Source organism: Hordeum vulgare, chromosome 2H, assembly GCF_904849725.1.
Source record: "Hordeum vulgare subsp. vulgare chromosome 2H, MorexV3_pseudomolecules_assembly, whole genome shotgun sequence".
Taxonomy (NCBI): Eukaryota; Viridiplantae; Streptophyta; class Magnoliopsida; order Poales; family Poaceae; genus Hordeum; species Hordeum vulgare.
In genome coordinates, this window is record NC_058519.1 from 426,581,670 (window position 1) to 426,596,527 (window position 14,858).

A 14,858-nucleotide genomic window follows, 5' to 3' on the forward strand; every position below is an offset into this window, starting at 1 on the left:
TTTACTGCGTTGGACTGAGTTGGGGAGCGGGACTGCTCAACTACAGTTGCAATGCGTGTGTGGTTCTTGAAAGAACGTAACATATTAGTGCCCCTTCTTCAAACTAAACCACTTCTTGTACTATTAATCTATTCCGATGATACTTTAGGATCGCACATATCTCTATCCTATATATTGTTTTGGCCATGTGGAAAATTTGTTTAGTAGTCAACCCTGAGCAGTATACTTTGGGAGCTATATACCTTACATATGGAAGTTAATATTCGGTTTAGAAACTTGAATTGTGGGTTACATTAAATGCTTCATAATTGAGATAGGGGCTATCAATCATGCACCTTTTCTTCTTTTATATTTGGGAGTATTTTTTATATTTAGTGAAATATGATTCGTTAAATATTTTTGGCCAAATATGTTTTCCCCATCTTCGGTTGATTTTGGAGTGCCCTTCCAAGAGATAGGTTGATGCTGATATCAATCTATCTAAACAATATGATATTGATGCTTCCTCGTGCTCTATTACCATCACGACCTAGCTTTCTTGGTCGCGGCCTATCCTCCATAGTCTCCCTTCTCCTCTGAAGCCCGACGCTGCTCCACCTCCCATTGTCTGTGTGGGATGCTAGCCGACGGTTCCTTTTCCTGAAATAACTGTTGTTTTTTGTTATGTATATCTGCAGTTCTCAATTCATGTAGTAAAAGGTGCAGTTAATCTTCTAGCATATATTAGGTCGCAATATATTAGGTCGCAATTAATATTCTAGCTTTATCATATTGTAGCAAGAGGCGCAATTATATATTAGGTCGCAATTATCATATTGTAGGAAGAGGCGCCTCTTGCTACCATTAATTTTATATGCAGTTCTGAAAATTAATACGTCCACATGATTTTACTTTCTCAATAAACATTGTAATTAGAACTTTTTGTACCACCCTTATTTCAAGTGGATAGTTAATATACTATTCTTAATTGGAGCTATGGCTTTTTTGATAATGTGTTCAGTTGGGGTTTCCAGTACGCCTAGCAGGTGCCATTGTATCATAACAGAACTTGAGACATTTTTATAGCAGTAGAAAGTCACTTACAGCAGCAATGGAAGGACTCGAATCTTTTCCAGGATGGGGGTGTGTAACATCAGCAACAATGGAAGGACTCAAAAATCTTCCTTTACATTCGCAACTGCTGGCCACATATATAGGCTGATATAGTAGTACCAGTTTGTTGGATTTGAATTTCTAGGTTACCTTTCGAAGAACTCTTTGATTTTCGACGTATGCAGCACTGTGACTTTGGCCAATCATATGTATGAACAATTTGTATCTCTGAAAGTATATATATGCTTTTATGTTGCTCATATACCAACAGTACCTTCTTCGAAAAAAGAAACCATCCTTGTTCATGCTTATGTCTGAAGCTACTGCGCTAAGACATATGTGAACAATCTAAACCTCACAATATGGAACTCTTCTTTCATGTTGAACATATGCAAAACACGATCTTCTTCAGAAAAACAGGGCACTATTATTCAGGCTTAACTCTGAATCTACTGCACTAAGACATGTCTGAACAATTTAGATCTCTCAAAATACAACTCTGCTTTTATGTTGCTCATATATGAAAAGTACCATCTTAAGCCATCATTGTGCACTCGAAAAATATGTTCGATCGTAAAAATATGTTCTTCACATTGATAGGTTTGTATTCCCTCTTCCATATTTTATTTAGAGATAATAAGACGGTCATCGAATAATATGATTTCAAATTTTTATACTCATTTAAACTTTATGTTTGCGGAGACGTGCGTTGCACGTGTTACTAGATTGTAAAGAAGACGCTTTAAGGGGATGAATCGTGGTTTTGAGTCGGTTTTGCAATTCCTTTCCCTCTCCACCCTATCCGTTGCTTCCCTAAATCCCGATCCCCTTCTGTCTGCCCGCCACCGCGAGGGTCCACCACTACGAGTCCCTCCGTGCATCGTAGCCCTGGGTCCGCCTTCCGCCATGTCGCCGCCTCCAGCATCGCGACCGCCTCCTCTGTGACGCCGCGTAGCACCCCAGCTCCCCCTCTGCCTTCTATCCTCCCCAACCCCGCTCCTTTGCGTAGTTGTGCCGGTTGTTGAGTCCCGCCTCTGTGGGTCGGCGGTGTTGGTGCCGGGGGATCCGTCCCACGCGGCGCTTGTTCGCCTCGGCTCGGTGTCGGGGAAGGATTCTTCCTTAACCTCGTCTACACCGCCACTAACCCATTACCGCGCCACCTGACCCATCTCTCTCTCCACGGCGAGGTAATGGCCATCGGCGGCGACGCGAGAGTTCTCACTCTCTGAGCAGGCAGCGCGGGAACTTGTTGCAGTGTGCTGCTGCAGCACGCTTCTAGCGCTCGGCTACTGATGGGGTTATAGTCCCAGGGTAGGGTCATAGGCCTGCCCTATAGGTCCTACCCAAGGACTACCCTTCATAGAGGACAAGGCCCTTAGACAGTTCCGACTGAACTAAGGACTCCTCCCATCATCCAGTCGGTGACGAGCATTCGGAGCGTATTCAACGTACCGACTGGACTCCACTCTGTACATCGTAACCTCCCAGGAGGACAACGGTCATACATTTTCATACACCATTATTAGCATTTAAGGCATACGTTACCTATAACGTAGGCATTTATTCACCACTAATCCACCCCTGTCCGCCGGGCCGTTGTGAAGGGCAGCGCACTCTATATAAGCCGCCCTTCCCCACTGGTGCAGGGGTTGGCATTTACTGTAACCCTATATTCCACTCGACACTAAGCTCCCAAGAGCACTGAGACGTAGGGCTTTTACCTCCACCTTAGAGGGGCCTGAACTCATACAACCTCGCCGTAGCTAAGGCTCTGCCCATCCTTTCGTACCCTACACATCTACTGTCAGACTTATACCCATGACAACTACCTTTGTGTTCCTCTTCACTTTGGTTGCTGCTCTTTGTTGTTGTTTGTGCTTAATTCGTAGGGGCAATTGAACTGAACTGGATTGGGTTTGTGTGAGTGGCACAACTAGAGAAATGTAAAGGTCATCGAGGCTTTGCACAAGCTGTTTAACAACATAATCAGTGCCATAAGGCATGACAAGCTGATTAGTAAGGTAGGTGATTACTAAAGAGTGTTCGGTTCACAGCTACTCCCTTTGTACCATAATACTTGTTGTTGGGGAGAACTAGTCTAGTTCTCCCCAACAAGTATTTAGGAACGAAGGGAGTAGATTCCATATGTGGCAACCGCAGATTGTATTGTGAGTTGTATAGTATTTAAGTATTGCAAATCGTTCAACACGTGATGTGGTTCTGATTCATTGGAAATGTGCAGGAGTTTCAGTTGGCGATGTTTAAGACAGCAGGAATGATAGCATGTTCACTAACCATGTAAGGAGCTGTTCGGCAAGCCTTCAACTCCGTCAAATTTAAGAATTAAGAATCTGTGGAGTAGCTCTTTCCTCACTCTGCATTTTTTAACTACTGCTCCTCCAACTCCGGGAGTGGAGATGCGGAGCGGAGGGCATCCGAACAGGCCTTAAGTCCGTGTTATTTTGAATGTAGCTTGTTTCCATGCACTGCTGCTTGTCATGATGTTATCCAGGCACTTATTGTTACGGACTTGATGAAAATGAGATAATTGACTCATAATTATTTTCTGAAAAATATCACTTCCTCCGTCACGGTTTAGAAGACACGTTTGGAAAATCTCTGGGACCAAGGCAGTCACCGGTTGGTTGTGAGATGTAGCAGGTGTAGATGCTAATGTGCCTAATCAACTGAGAAAATACTACTCCCTCCGTCACGGTTTAGAAGGCACGCTTGAAAATCTCTGGGACCAAGGTAGTCATAGATTGGTTGTGAGATGTAGCAAGTGTAGATGCTAATGCGCCTAATCAACTGAGAAAATACTACTATTAATGCGTGAGCAACAAATTGGAGGACGCATGCATGACTAGTACTAGTATTAATTAATAAGAGTAATTGCTTTCGTGCCTTAAACCTTGTCTATTTTGAAAACGCACGCAAGTTTAACTGTGCCTTCTAAACCATGACGGAGGGAGTAATACTAATGCGTGAGCAGCAAATTAGGAGGGCGTATGCATGAGTAGTACTAGTACTAATTAATAAGAGTAATTGCTTTCGCTCCTTAAACCTTGTCTATTTTGGAAACGCACGCAAGTTTAAGTGTGCCTTCTAAACCGTGACGGAGGGAGTACCAGTTATCCATAATTCCATTGACCCTCGCTTCAGATATTTGTGGTTCATAATGTTACTCTGCCATGCATATGTTTGTGGGAGTCCGATTCGGCTATATTTTTGGACAAAACAGTTAGCAGTGGGAGGATTTGCTACTGATTCGGTGTATCCAATTCAGCTTATAGGCATGGTTTCGAGTTATATGGGTTATCACTACATAATTTTCAGTAATTTTGAATTCGGATTTACCCTTTCCGTTTTGTGTCTCCTATAGACATCTTCATAAGTAACTATCATTGGTTAATCACGGGAAGTATGTGTACCTATTAGTTACCTTCAATCCAGGATCAAGACAATCTAATCAGACATTCAAACATTTCAAGTAGTCACTATCCAATGTCCTCTGTCCTATGTGTTACTTCCCACACATTTCCTTTTTGGTCTTGCTCAAAAAGTTGGTGATTTCTATCCTCCCTAGTGTCTAGCCTTCGTATATCTATAATTAGTATTTATATGCTTGTCTTTTTATCAGATATATAATTAGCCAATTGTGTATTCAATGGAGCCTCTCCTAATGGGCAGCTGGTCCTTATAAGCAAATAATGGAGGAAGGACATCTCTGAATTTTAGTAGGAGCTAGGAGGTTGGTGCAGGTTGATGTTGCTGTCAGCTAAGGTTGTTTAATACCTCAGTAGACTTGGTTGATGTTGTTTTGTCGCCACCGGTGTGTGTGCAAATTTGAAGCCTGAGGTGTGGCGGGGGGCTATTTTGTAAACTCTTCTTGTGTATTCAACAATAATAATAATGAGACCAATTCTCTAATCTGTTTCTACAATATAGTTTTTTTGTTTATCAAATGAAACAAATTCTGTTTTGATGACCTTGAATTGTTATGTATCCTGAGAGTGATAAAGTGACAATACTATGACTAGATACATTATTACAGTTTCTGAGTTAGTCATCACTTTGTCTGCAGATCACCCTGCTTCTGACTCCTTTTATTTTCTTTCCTTTTGTCCACCTATCTGTACATTATTAGATATGCAAATTGAGTTGAGTCAAGGCTTTTGCCTGCTCAGCCATTGTGATGGCACTGTTTTCCAAAGTCCGTACAGATACGAAGGGCAACTCCCGCGTGTCTGTTCGGATCAAAATAGACACAAATTGCTGCCCAATGCGCCGATGCAAACGTAGATGTGGCGAGTTTGTGAATCGGAACAAGAACTACTCCATATGTTTAATGATATAATGTGGTGAGTATGCAAGAATGTAAACTGGATTTGATGATAGAGCCTAAAACACCATATGTTTTAATTATAAGGTGTATACTCATAAGGAGAAATTAGTTTCTTGCTTTGAGTTGTGCAACTGTTAACACATATGGCTTTTTTTTTACTGAAAATCAAATGTTGCCTGTTACTCTCTAACGTGGGAATTCTTGTGGTACAAATATTAATCGACTTGTGTCATGAGATAACAAAGTGTATCTACTCTACGGTTGGTAAAACAAGATCATAGATTAATGTTTCAAAACTGTACAAATTAGTTTGCTCCAGTGCATTAAAGAGTTCTTGTGTTGTATAGGCCTCGCTGAACCATCAAACTTGAACGGTCACACTGCACATGCACAACCCGGACGGCTTGAGCTCTGACGTTCCCCACTCTGAGCCTGGCGCCGCAGCCGGATCGTACGTCATCGTCCGATACCCATCATCTTCCTCCTGCGACAGCAGCAGCAGCTTCCCGCCACGCGCCCCAAGGCAGAATCTGGTGCTTGAACTACCTGTGAGCGGCACCGAAATCTTCTTCCACGAACTATACCAAGGGTCGAACACCGAGAGGCAGCGCTGGTTCTTCCATTCCACACAGAACAGGGCCTCGCCGACAATCGCGTGCGATGTGACCATGACGCAGCCTCTCTTGATCTCCTCCCATCGGCTGCGGCCGGGATCGTAGACGTCAACGAAGCGTGAGTTGCCGATCGTGAAGCTCGAGCGGCCGCCCATTATGTACAGTTTGCTGCTTAACCCGCTGGCGAAGCAGCCCCACCTTGGCCGGCGAAGGCCGTCGATCAGTGTCCATCTGTTTTGCTGGGGATCGTATGCTTCGACGCTGGACAGACTGTTGCCACTGGAGCCGAATCCACCGGCAGCGTATATCGTGCCGTCGACCTCAGCGCAGGCGAAGTCGCGACGCGCAACATTCATCTTGGCAAGGGCGCCCCACCTATGCATATGAACATTGATAAAGAGCACTTGATTATTATTACGAAGAGCATTTACTTATTCAATTGATTACTACCAAGTGCATTTGATTATTCATAATCACCAATCATTTGCTTAATACAAATGGTACAATATTATTATTATGTGCTATAAGAAAGATAGTATCTAGTATGATGTTTGTCCTTTATGATGGAAGATCCAAAATATACCTGTTGAGCCGAGCATCGTACTCATAAACATCGTCAGAAACGTAGTCCATCCCATGGATAGCAGCATAGCCAGCAATGACATACAACTTCCCATAGAGAACCACCACACCGAACCCAACTTTGGTCAGTCCAGGCATAGGGGGAATTGCACTGTTTTTGCGCTCCCCCAAGATCTCCCAGCGACATCCCTTTTCTCCAGCTTCAGCAGCAAGGACATAAACCAACTCTTCAATCTTCATAACCTCCTTCCTGACAGCACTGAACTCTCTGCTGCCGATGAATGACATCCACCTCCTCGACACTGCACCCATGGCAGGGAAGTGCCTCCGAGGGACGAGAGCGAGGCATATCTTCGCCATGTCTTCTGGCAAACCGGGTATTAACAGACTATCGTGTGTATTAGTTTCTTTTACGGTCATGGTAACTGGAGAAAGGCTTGGCCTGCCTAGAGACTTGAGCGGCATTTTAACACGATGACACATATGTGCTTGAACAAGTGGTTCCCTTGCTCCATCAAGTGCAAGCATCGAAATCACCTTTGGGATGTTTGATTATTTGCAATGTGTGATGGTGCTTAATAGTTTCATGGTGATGAATACCAACGGAAGGTAGGCGCAAGGGTTTGAATGATGGTGAACTGAGACTCTTCAACTTATATCGATCCGTCTTTGTTATCTTTGCTGCATCCCATCAGATAGTGGAAGTCCTTGGAATGGTTTCTCCTACAAGAACAGACAGCCTTGCTCTTGTTATTGATGAAGTATAGGCAGCTTCTTCCTTTGCGCATTGCCTTATAATCTACAAAACATATCGAAATATGATGATGTCACCCAGATCCATAATAAAATTTTGGTTAGCAAGAACTTTTTTCGTACAACCAATAACCAAATGATCTTTAGGACAATTAAATCAATGGCTTCGACATGTAACGATCTACACTAGAATGAGTTTCAAGAGTCGAAAAAATAACTCCATCCCTGTTTATTGAATGAATCAAGGGAAGACCATGAAAATAAGGCAAACGATAAATTAAAAGCAAACAGAAACAAATGATTCTATTTAGAGAAAAAAAAGTCTCTTCACAAATCTTGAATTAAAAACTGAACGTTACTGCGTGACCAAACTTACCACATACTAGAAAATCAAATATTTGCATGTTTATTTTGTACTGATCAGGGGTTTATCACTATTGCAATTTTCCTATGTGTCGGATGCCAGTTTCTTCGTCGAGAGCCAAATCAGGGGCACTCGGCAAGTAACAGATGCCGAGTGGTACTTTCGGCAACAGGGGCATCTCGGCAAACACAGGATATTGCTGAGAGCAGGCCTCGATAAAAAGGAAACACTCAGCAAGGGCACTATTTGCAGAGAACCAAGCAGCGTCCACACAACAAAGTTTTTGCCATGTGGCACATCTGGTGGCGGATAACGACACGATGACGGTTTGGCTTCTTTACCGAGAGCAACACTCGGGAATGATTTGGCAAAGATTTTGTCCCACCTCGCTTATCGACAAACAGAAAGACATGTTTAAATAGTCTCATAGTCCAATTGCACTAAGCTTCGGTGTTCATTATTAAGAACATGATCCAACTGTACCATTACCAAGCGCATCTTTTGGAACAGAAACAGTTGCCGAGTGTAGATCTAGGTAAGATAAGGCTCCCATCAAACTTTAGTCTCACCTCGCCCAGAGACAAGCAAGATGACATGTTTAAATAGTGGGATAATCCAGATGCAGTAAGCCTCGGTCTTCATTACACTCCTCTTAAGAGCCTGTTTGGGGCTGCTCTGCTCCTTAAAATCCAGCTCTGCTCCAGAAAAGACAAGCCAAACGGGGTAGCTCCAGATATGCCGCTTCGTAAAAAAACTAGAATCTGGGGTACAACTTCAAAGTTTTTATGAAGCTCCTGAGAGGGTGCTCCAAAAAAATCTATAAGCTGGAGTTGGGGGGAAATTACCCACCATTGTCACCAGTAAGTGGATACCCCTTCATTTCTTTCACCTCAACCAATCAAATAGATTCTTTCCACCAAATTTTCTATTCTTGAAGATGGAGCTAGATGGAAGCCAAACATTCCCTTGATAGTGCTATAGCTTCTGCATGAAACTGCTCCAAAGTGAATTTGATGGAGTGAAGCTGATTTTGGTGAACTGAAGCAGTCCCAAACAGGCCCTAAGAAGATGGACCATCAATTTGAATCTTCACCTCTTTCAGGTAGAGGAGATTCAAAGTGATAGGCTATCATCCTAATGATGGATGCCGACGATTTTTATTAATTAAATTATCATTGAGTTATTTATTGCTATGCTAGGGTTTCATCGCTGGAAATTGCATATGAGCAAGGCGACACATGTGCAGACGAGGGAAGGGCATGCCCTGCCATCGCGAGGCGAAAGAACCTGAGTGGCATCACATGGCCCTTGTAGGATGTGTGGTAAAAGTTTGGCCGCGTCTCAAATAAGCCTGCCCTGAGGCCCCTTGTAAACCGCACCATCTCCGAGCTAATCTCTCAGTATCAAGAGGGAACGTGTCCAATTTGTTCAGGAAGCGCGGGTCATGTTGCTTTGTTGGCCACAAAACTTCTCGTGCTCTCAAAGGAGGCCATCGCATGATGCGTGTCAGCCCCCCGCATTTTTTGGGACCGCATGCAATATTTGAGATATTTATTGCTATGCTAGGTTTCATTGCTAGAAATTGCAGATCAGCAATGTTGCACATGATTCCATGCCCATAAGCGACATCGAAAATCTTTTTGTGATGTCCTTGCGGCATGCATAGGCCTTGTGCAGACAAGGGAGGTGCATGCCCTGCCATCGGGGGGCGAATGTACCTCGGTGGCATGCCTCACTCAACCATTTAAATCCTCAAAAAATCATACGATGCCCGAATTTCTCGAGAGCTGGCACGGTGGCATCACATGACCCATATAGGGTGCGGTAAAAGTTTGGGTGCGTTTCAAATAAGTCTCCCATGAGGCCGCTTGTAAACCGCACCTTCTTTGAGCTAGTCTCTGGATATCGAGAGGGAACTGTCCGGTTTGTGCAGGAAGTGCAGGTCATGTTGCTCCATTCGTCTCGAAACTTCTCATGCTCCCAAAGGAGGACACCACATGACACGTGCCAGGCCCCGCATTTTTTGGGACCGCATGCACTATTTGAGTCATTTATTGCTATGCTAGGGTTTCATCGTCGGAAATTGCAGATCAGCAAGGTGTCACATGATTACATGCCTAGAAGCGGCATGGAGAATCATTTGTGATGTCCTTGTGGCATGCGTAGGCCTTGTGCAGATGAGGGAGGGCCATGCCCTGCCACCAGGGGGCAAAAGTACCTCGGTGGCATGCCTAATGCAACCATTTAAATCCCTGGAAAAATTGTATGATGCCGGAATTTCTCGACACCTGGCATAGTGGCATCAAACGGCCCCTTTAGGGTGTGATAAAAGTTTGGGCGCGTTTCAAATAAGTATCCCCCCAGGCCGCTTTTAAAGTGCAACATCTCTGAGCTAGTCTGTGGGTATCGAGAGGGAATGTGTCTGTTTTGTGCAGGAAGTGCGGGTCATGTTGCTCTATTAGCCTTGAAACTTCATATGCTCTGAAAGGAGGCCATCGCATGACACATCGCAGCCCCCTGCATTTTTGGGGACCGCATGCAATATTTGAGAAATTTATTGCTATGCTAGGGTTTCATCATCGAAAACTGCAGATCAGCAAGGCGCCACATGATTCCATGCCCAGAGGCGGCATGGAAAATCGTTTGTAATGTCCTTACAACATGCCTAGGCCTTGTGCAGATTAGGGAGGGGCATGCCCTGCCATAGGGGGACGAAAGTACCTCGGTGGCATGCCTAATGCAATAATTTAAATCTTTAGAAAATCGTACGACAATGGAATTTCTTGAGAGCTGGGATTGTGGCATCACATGGTCCCTATGTTGGTGTGGTAAAAAGTTTGGGCGCGTTTCGAATAAGCCTTCCCTGAGGGCGCTTGTAAACCACACCATCTCCGAGCTAGTCTCTCGGTATCGAGAGGGAGGTTTGTGCAGGAAGTGCGGGTCCTGTTGCTCCGTTCGTTTAGAAACTTCTCGTGCTCTCAAAGGAGGACATCACATGACACGTGTCAGGCCTCCCCATAGCCGGGAATTGCATGGAGCTACTCTCGACATATGTGGCCTTTTATGAGAGCGGCACTTAGTAAAAGATAAACCCTAGATCTCGTTGAGGACTTTTACCTAGTGTGTGCTCGGTAAAAGGTAAACCCTAGATCTTCTTTAGGACCTTTACCGAGAGCAGCCTCGGTACAAGGTAAACCCTAGATCTTGTTTAGGACCTTTACCGATTGTCGCACCGACAAGTTCTCGGGAAAGGTCTGCAAGACACGTAAGTTTATTCCATGTGCTGCTTTCACTCATTTCTTCTTCCCGCCACCCCCGCCAGTGCCCCCTCCACACCGCCCCCATCCCCACCAGCACCCCCAACCCCTCTGGCGCCCTCCCCCACCGGCTAGTGCCCCCCTGCACCCTGTCGGAGCCCTCCTCCATCCTGCGGTAACCCCATCCTGCCTGCGGCCTCACCCCACCAGTGCCCCTATCCCCCATTGATCAGCGCCCCTACCCCCACTTGGTGAGCTTTCCCATGGATGAATGTTATGTTTTTGCTTGGATGAATGCTAGATGGATATATGTATGGATGAATGCTAGATGGATATATGTATGCTAGATGGGTGCTATGGATGAATGCTTGAAGGATACATGTATGAATGAATGCTAGATGGATATATGTATGCTAGATGGGTGCTATGGATAATTTTATACGGGTGCTATGGATGGATGCTAGATGGATAAGTTGTTCTTCGAGGAAGAAAATCGACTTTTGCTGATGGCGGTAATTTTGGGCAGAGATAGTCTTGTGATATACATTTGTCACACACGATAAACTCGCCCAGCTTGACCATCACCAAAAGTTAAAATACCTATAAGAGAGTATCCACCACATATACCACCACCAAAGAGAGTGTCCACCATATATACGTGATAGAGTGTTGATGACATTTGCTCTTGGAGGAAGAAAATAGACTCTTGCCGATGGTGGTCAATTTGTGCGAGCTCGTCATGCTATATACATTTGTCACGATGGACTCGCTAAGCGTAACAATCACCAAAAATCGAAATACCCATGAGAGAGTGTCCACCATATATACAACCACAAGAGGGAGTATCCACCATATGTACGTGAGAGAGTGTCTAGGAAAGTTGTTCTTGGAGGAACAAAACCGAATTTTGCCGATGGCAGTCAATTTGGGCGAGTTCGTCCTGTGGTATACATTTGCCACACATGATGGACTCACCCAGCTTGACCATTACTGAAAGTCGAAATACCCATGAGAGTGTCCACCATATATACGTGAGAGAGTGTCGATGCGGGTTGTTCTTGGAAGAAGAAATTTGACTTTTGTCGATGGCGGTCAATCTGCGTGAGTTCGTCCTGTGATATACATTTATCACACATGATGGACTTGCCCAGCTTGTGGATGACCGAAAGTCGAAATACCCATGAGAGAGTGTCTGCCAAAAATCGACTTTTGCTTAGAAGTAATCTTTGATGTTTGATTCTTACGTTATTTTTCGTTGTGAGATGCAAGGTGTTAACATTGATCGATTTAGCGGCTATGGCTTCCTCCTCCGACGCACTTCCATTGAGAAGAAGCGTGCGAGGACCACTTGTCGGCGTTCATTAAGAAGAACCCGCAACTAATCGTAATAAAGTATTTTGAGGATCTCGCCAAGAAGAATCCGCCAGCTAAGGAGAGCAAAGCCCCACCACGTAAGGGGAGTGACCACCCGATGCCATTGAGTCCACCGACAATCATTCCCGATGGCGCTTGGTCCTCCATTGTGGGGGATGCCCCCGCGTGCTCTGACTCCATGATCATTGGTTTCACCGTCTACACCTCAAACTCGTCCACCTAGATAGTTTGACATTGATTTAGTGATATCGTTATGTAGCTGCGGATATGAACTTGGATTGCCACTTACGATGCTTTTGATTGTATGATTGATGAATGCTTATGTGGATTATGTATGATGGCTATTTTAACCTTGCATTCCTTCTCTGCCTCCTTTTCTTTTTCTTTGTAGATGAAGTGGTATGCGGTGTCCAGAGATAGGTGTCCAGGAGTCTATGGTTCATGGTATGAATGCAATGAACAAGTGCTTCATTACGAAGGCAGCTCCCATAACTCGTTCAATAGCAGAGCGAAGGCAGAGTGTCATTACAATCAATATGTGCTTAACCAGAAAAGAAAAACTGAATTAGGCAATGGTGCAAGCTAGAAAAGGCTTATCGGGTTCGGATTGAAGAACTTGGTAATTCTTTTTCAGTTCGTCATAATTGTGGTGTTGATTTTGTGGTCGCATGTAGACATGCATTGACCACTTTGTTGTTCGTAAGTAGGCACTCGTACTACAGAGCTACTTTGTGATTTCAAATGAATCTCGTGTGAACTACTTATATAATGCCTATGTGAGTTTGTTGTTAAACTTATGACTTTAAATGCAATTTTGTGTATTGTATATCTGTTTTTGCAGCAGAGATCAGAGGGAAAAGCTGTAAAAACTGAACTGGGAACTAAACTTTATCAAGAGTCGCTCTCGCCAAATTGGCATGAACTAGGAGATTCTGACACTTGGCTGTAGCAATTTTGCCGAGAGTGGCTTTCAGCAAAGAACTGACGGAACCAGCGAACGTGAAGTCACTTTATTTTACCGAGAGGCACCGCTTGGCCCTCAGCAAAGAGTTTGTCAAATGTCCATGTTCTGGTTTTCTGTAAATTTCTATTTGCCTGAGAGGTGTACGTCAGGTGCCTTGCGAGTGCAACTCCCGGTAAAGGTTTTGCCAAGGGTTTTAGACCTTTTGCCGAGTGTTCCTCGCACTCAGCGCACGTGTCAATTTTATAGTAGTGCATGTCGATTTGGTAGCTAAACCGGGAGTCTGTGACATGAGTGCACTAGAAAGTTGACCAGGTTACTGTGTTGCCCCTTCAACCATCATCGTCTTCCCAGACTAGAATTTGTGAACTGAAAAGAGAACCTGGTCTTGTATTACCTCAAGTACTAAATGAACACGATGAAATAATCCTGCAGTGGTTTGACGTGGCCAAATACGTTACAGTGAATTGGAAAATGAAATGCGTATAACTTTCTTACATCGTGCGATATCGAGATGGGTATCGCCGGCCCTTTGTTCTAAATCCGTTTTCTCCAACCCCTATTTCTAGAGCTCGACCTTGACATACCGAAATCAAGAGGACCATCAGCCTGAACATGATCCTGTCAGGGAATTTAACCAGTAGGGGGTCGTTGAATTTGCTTGGTGACCCCTGCAATCGGCCTTGCGAGAAATTCGTCGAACAGGTCGCGCACAAAGGCAGGCACCCAAGCCAAGAATCAGGCAGCCCAATGCTTTGGGCTGTGGCAGACGCGGAGGCTTAAGTATCGACCATGCGTCTCCACCCCACCCCAGTATAAGCTCCGCTCCTAATTCTACGGCGGTCATAATGGGTCACAGAGTTGGCATTTCTAATTCTACGGCGATGGTAAACCCAAGAACAAGGCACGATATCTCTCTCTCTCTCTCTCTCTCTCTCAAGAAAGAGCAACAAGGCACGAGTAAACACAGTTGAGTAAAGAGATGATTTGTTACCCGGGCTGCTGGGAAACTTTGCCTCGGCGTCGGAGAGAGATAAAAATGGCGCAAGTGTGCACACGGAACGGGAGGAGATAGAAGAAGCGATCCGTGAGACAAGTGCTAGTGTTCCACACATTCCTGCCGGTCTTTGCTTCTATATATATGCCCAGTTGCTTAGCTGTTCGAAATGTTACGAATATTGTCTTTGGAGGCCGAGCTCGGTTTTGAAAAACACAAATTTCATATTTTTTATTTTTTAAACTTTTTAAATAAAACACAGATATACATAAAGGCATAACACACATGTGTATAAATTTTTACGGCAAAATACATTGAAATGAGTGTTGTGCATAAAAGACAAATCTGGACTTTTTAACACATGATACTATTCATCCTTTCAGGCCATGATTTTTTTTTGTACAAGTCGCATTTCAATGTTTTTCATCTTAAGGTTGCCCGTAATGGGAGTATCATAGGTAGTATCATAGATGCCAACAAGATAATTTTGATAATGTGACATAGAATTAGATGAAGAAA

The 14,858-nt window shown here is 44.2% G+C and overlaps 1 protein-coding gene across 2 annotated transcripts; it reads right to left on the bottom strand.

Moving 5' to 3' along the window:
- Window positions 1-5,698: 5,698 nt before the first annotated feature.
- LOC123426510 (F-box/kelch-repeat protein At1g67480-like) lies at window positions 5,699-14,453 on the bottom strand. 2 transcript variants are annotated; one of them, XM_045110351.1, is made up of 3 exons: window positions 14,337-14,453; window positions 6,635-7,432; window positions 5,699-6,426 (listed from the first exon to the last, which is right to left on the bottom strand). In XM_045110351.1, exons 2-3 carry the CDS (start codon window positions 7,159-7,161, stop codon window positions 5,799-5,801), a joined length of 1,155 nt encoding a protein of 384 aa, XP_044966286.1. In that variant the 5' UTR covers window positions 7,162-7,432; window positions 14,337-14,453; the 3' UTR covers window positions 5,699-5,798. The 2 variants fall into 2 exon arrangements, with proteins under 2 accessions (XP_044966286.1, XP_044966287.1); XM_045110352.1 differs by having other exon boundaries at window positions 6,635-7,356; window positions 14,337-14,439.
- Between the last annotated feature and the right edge of the window lie 405 nt (window positions 14,454-14,858).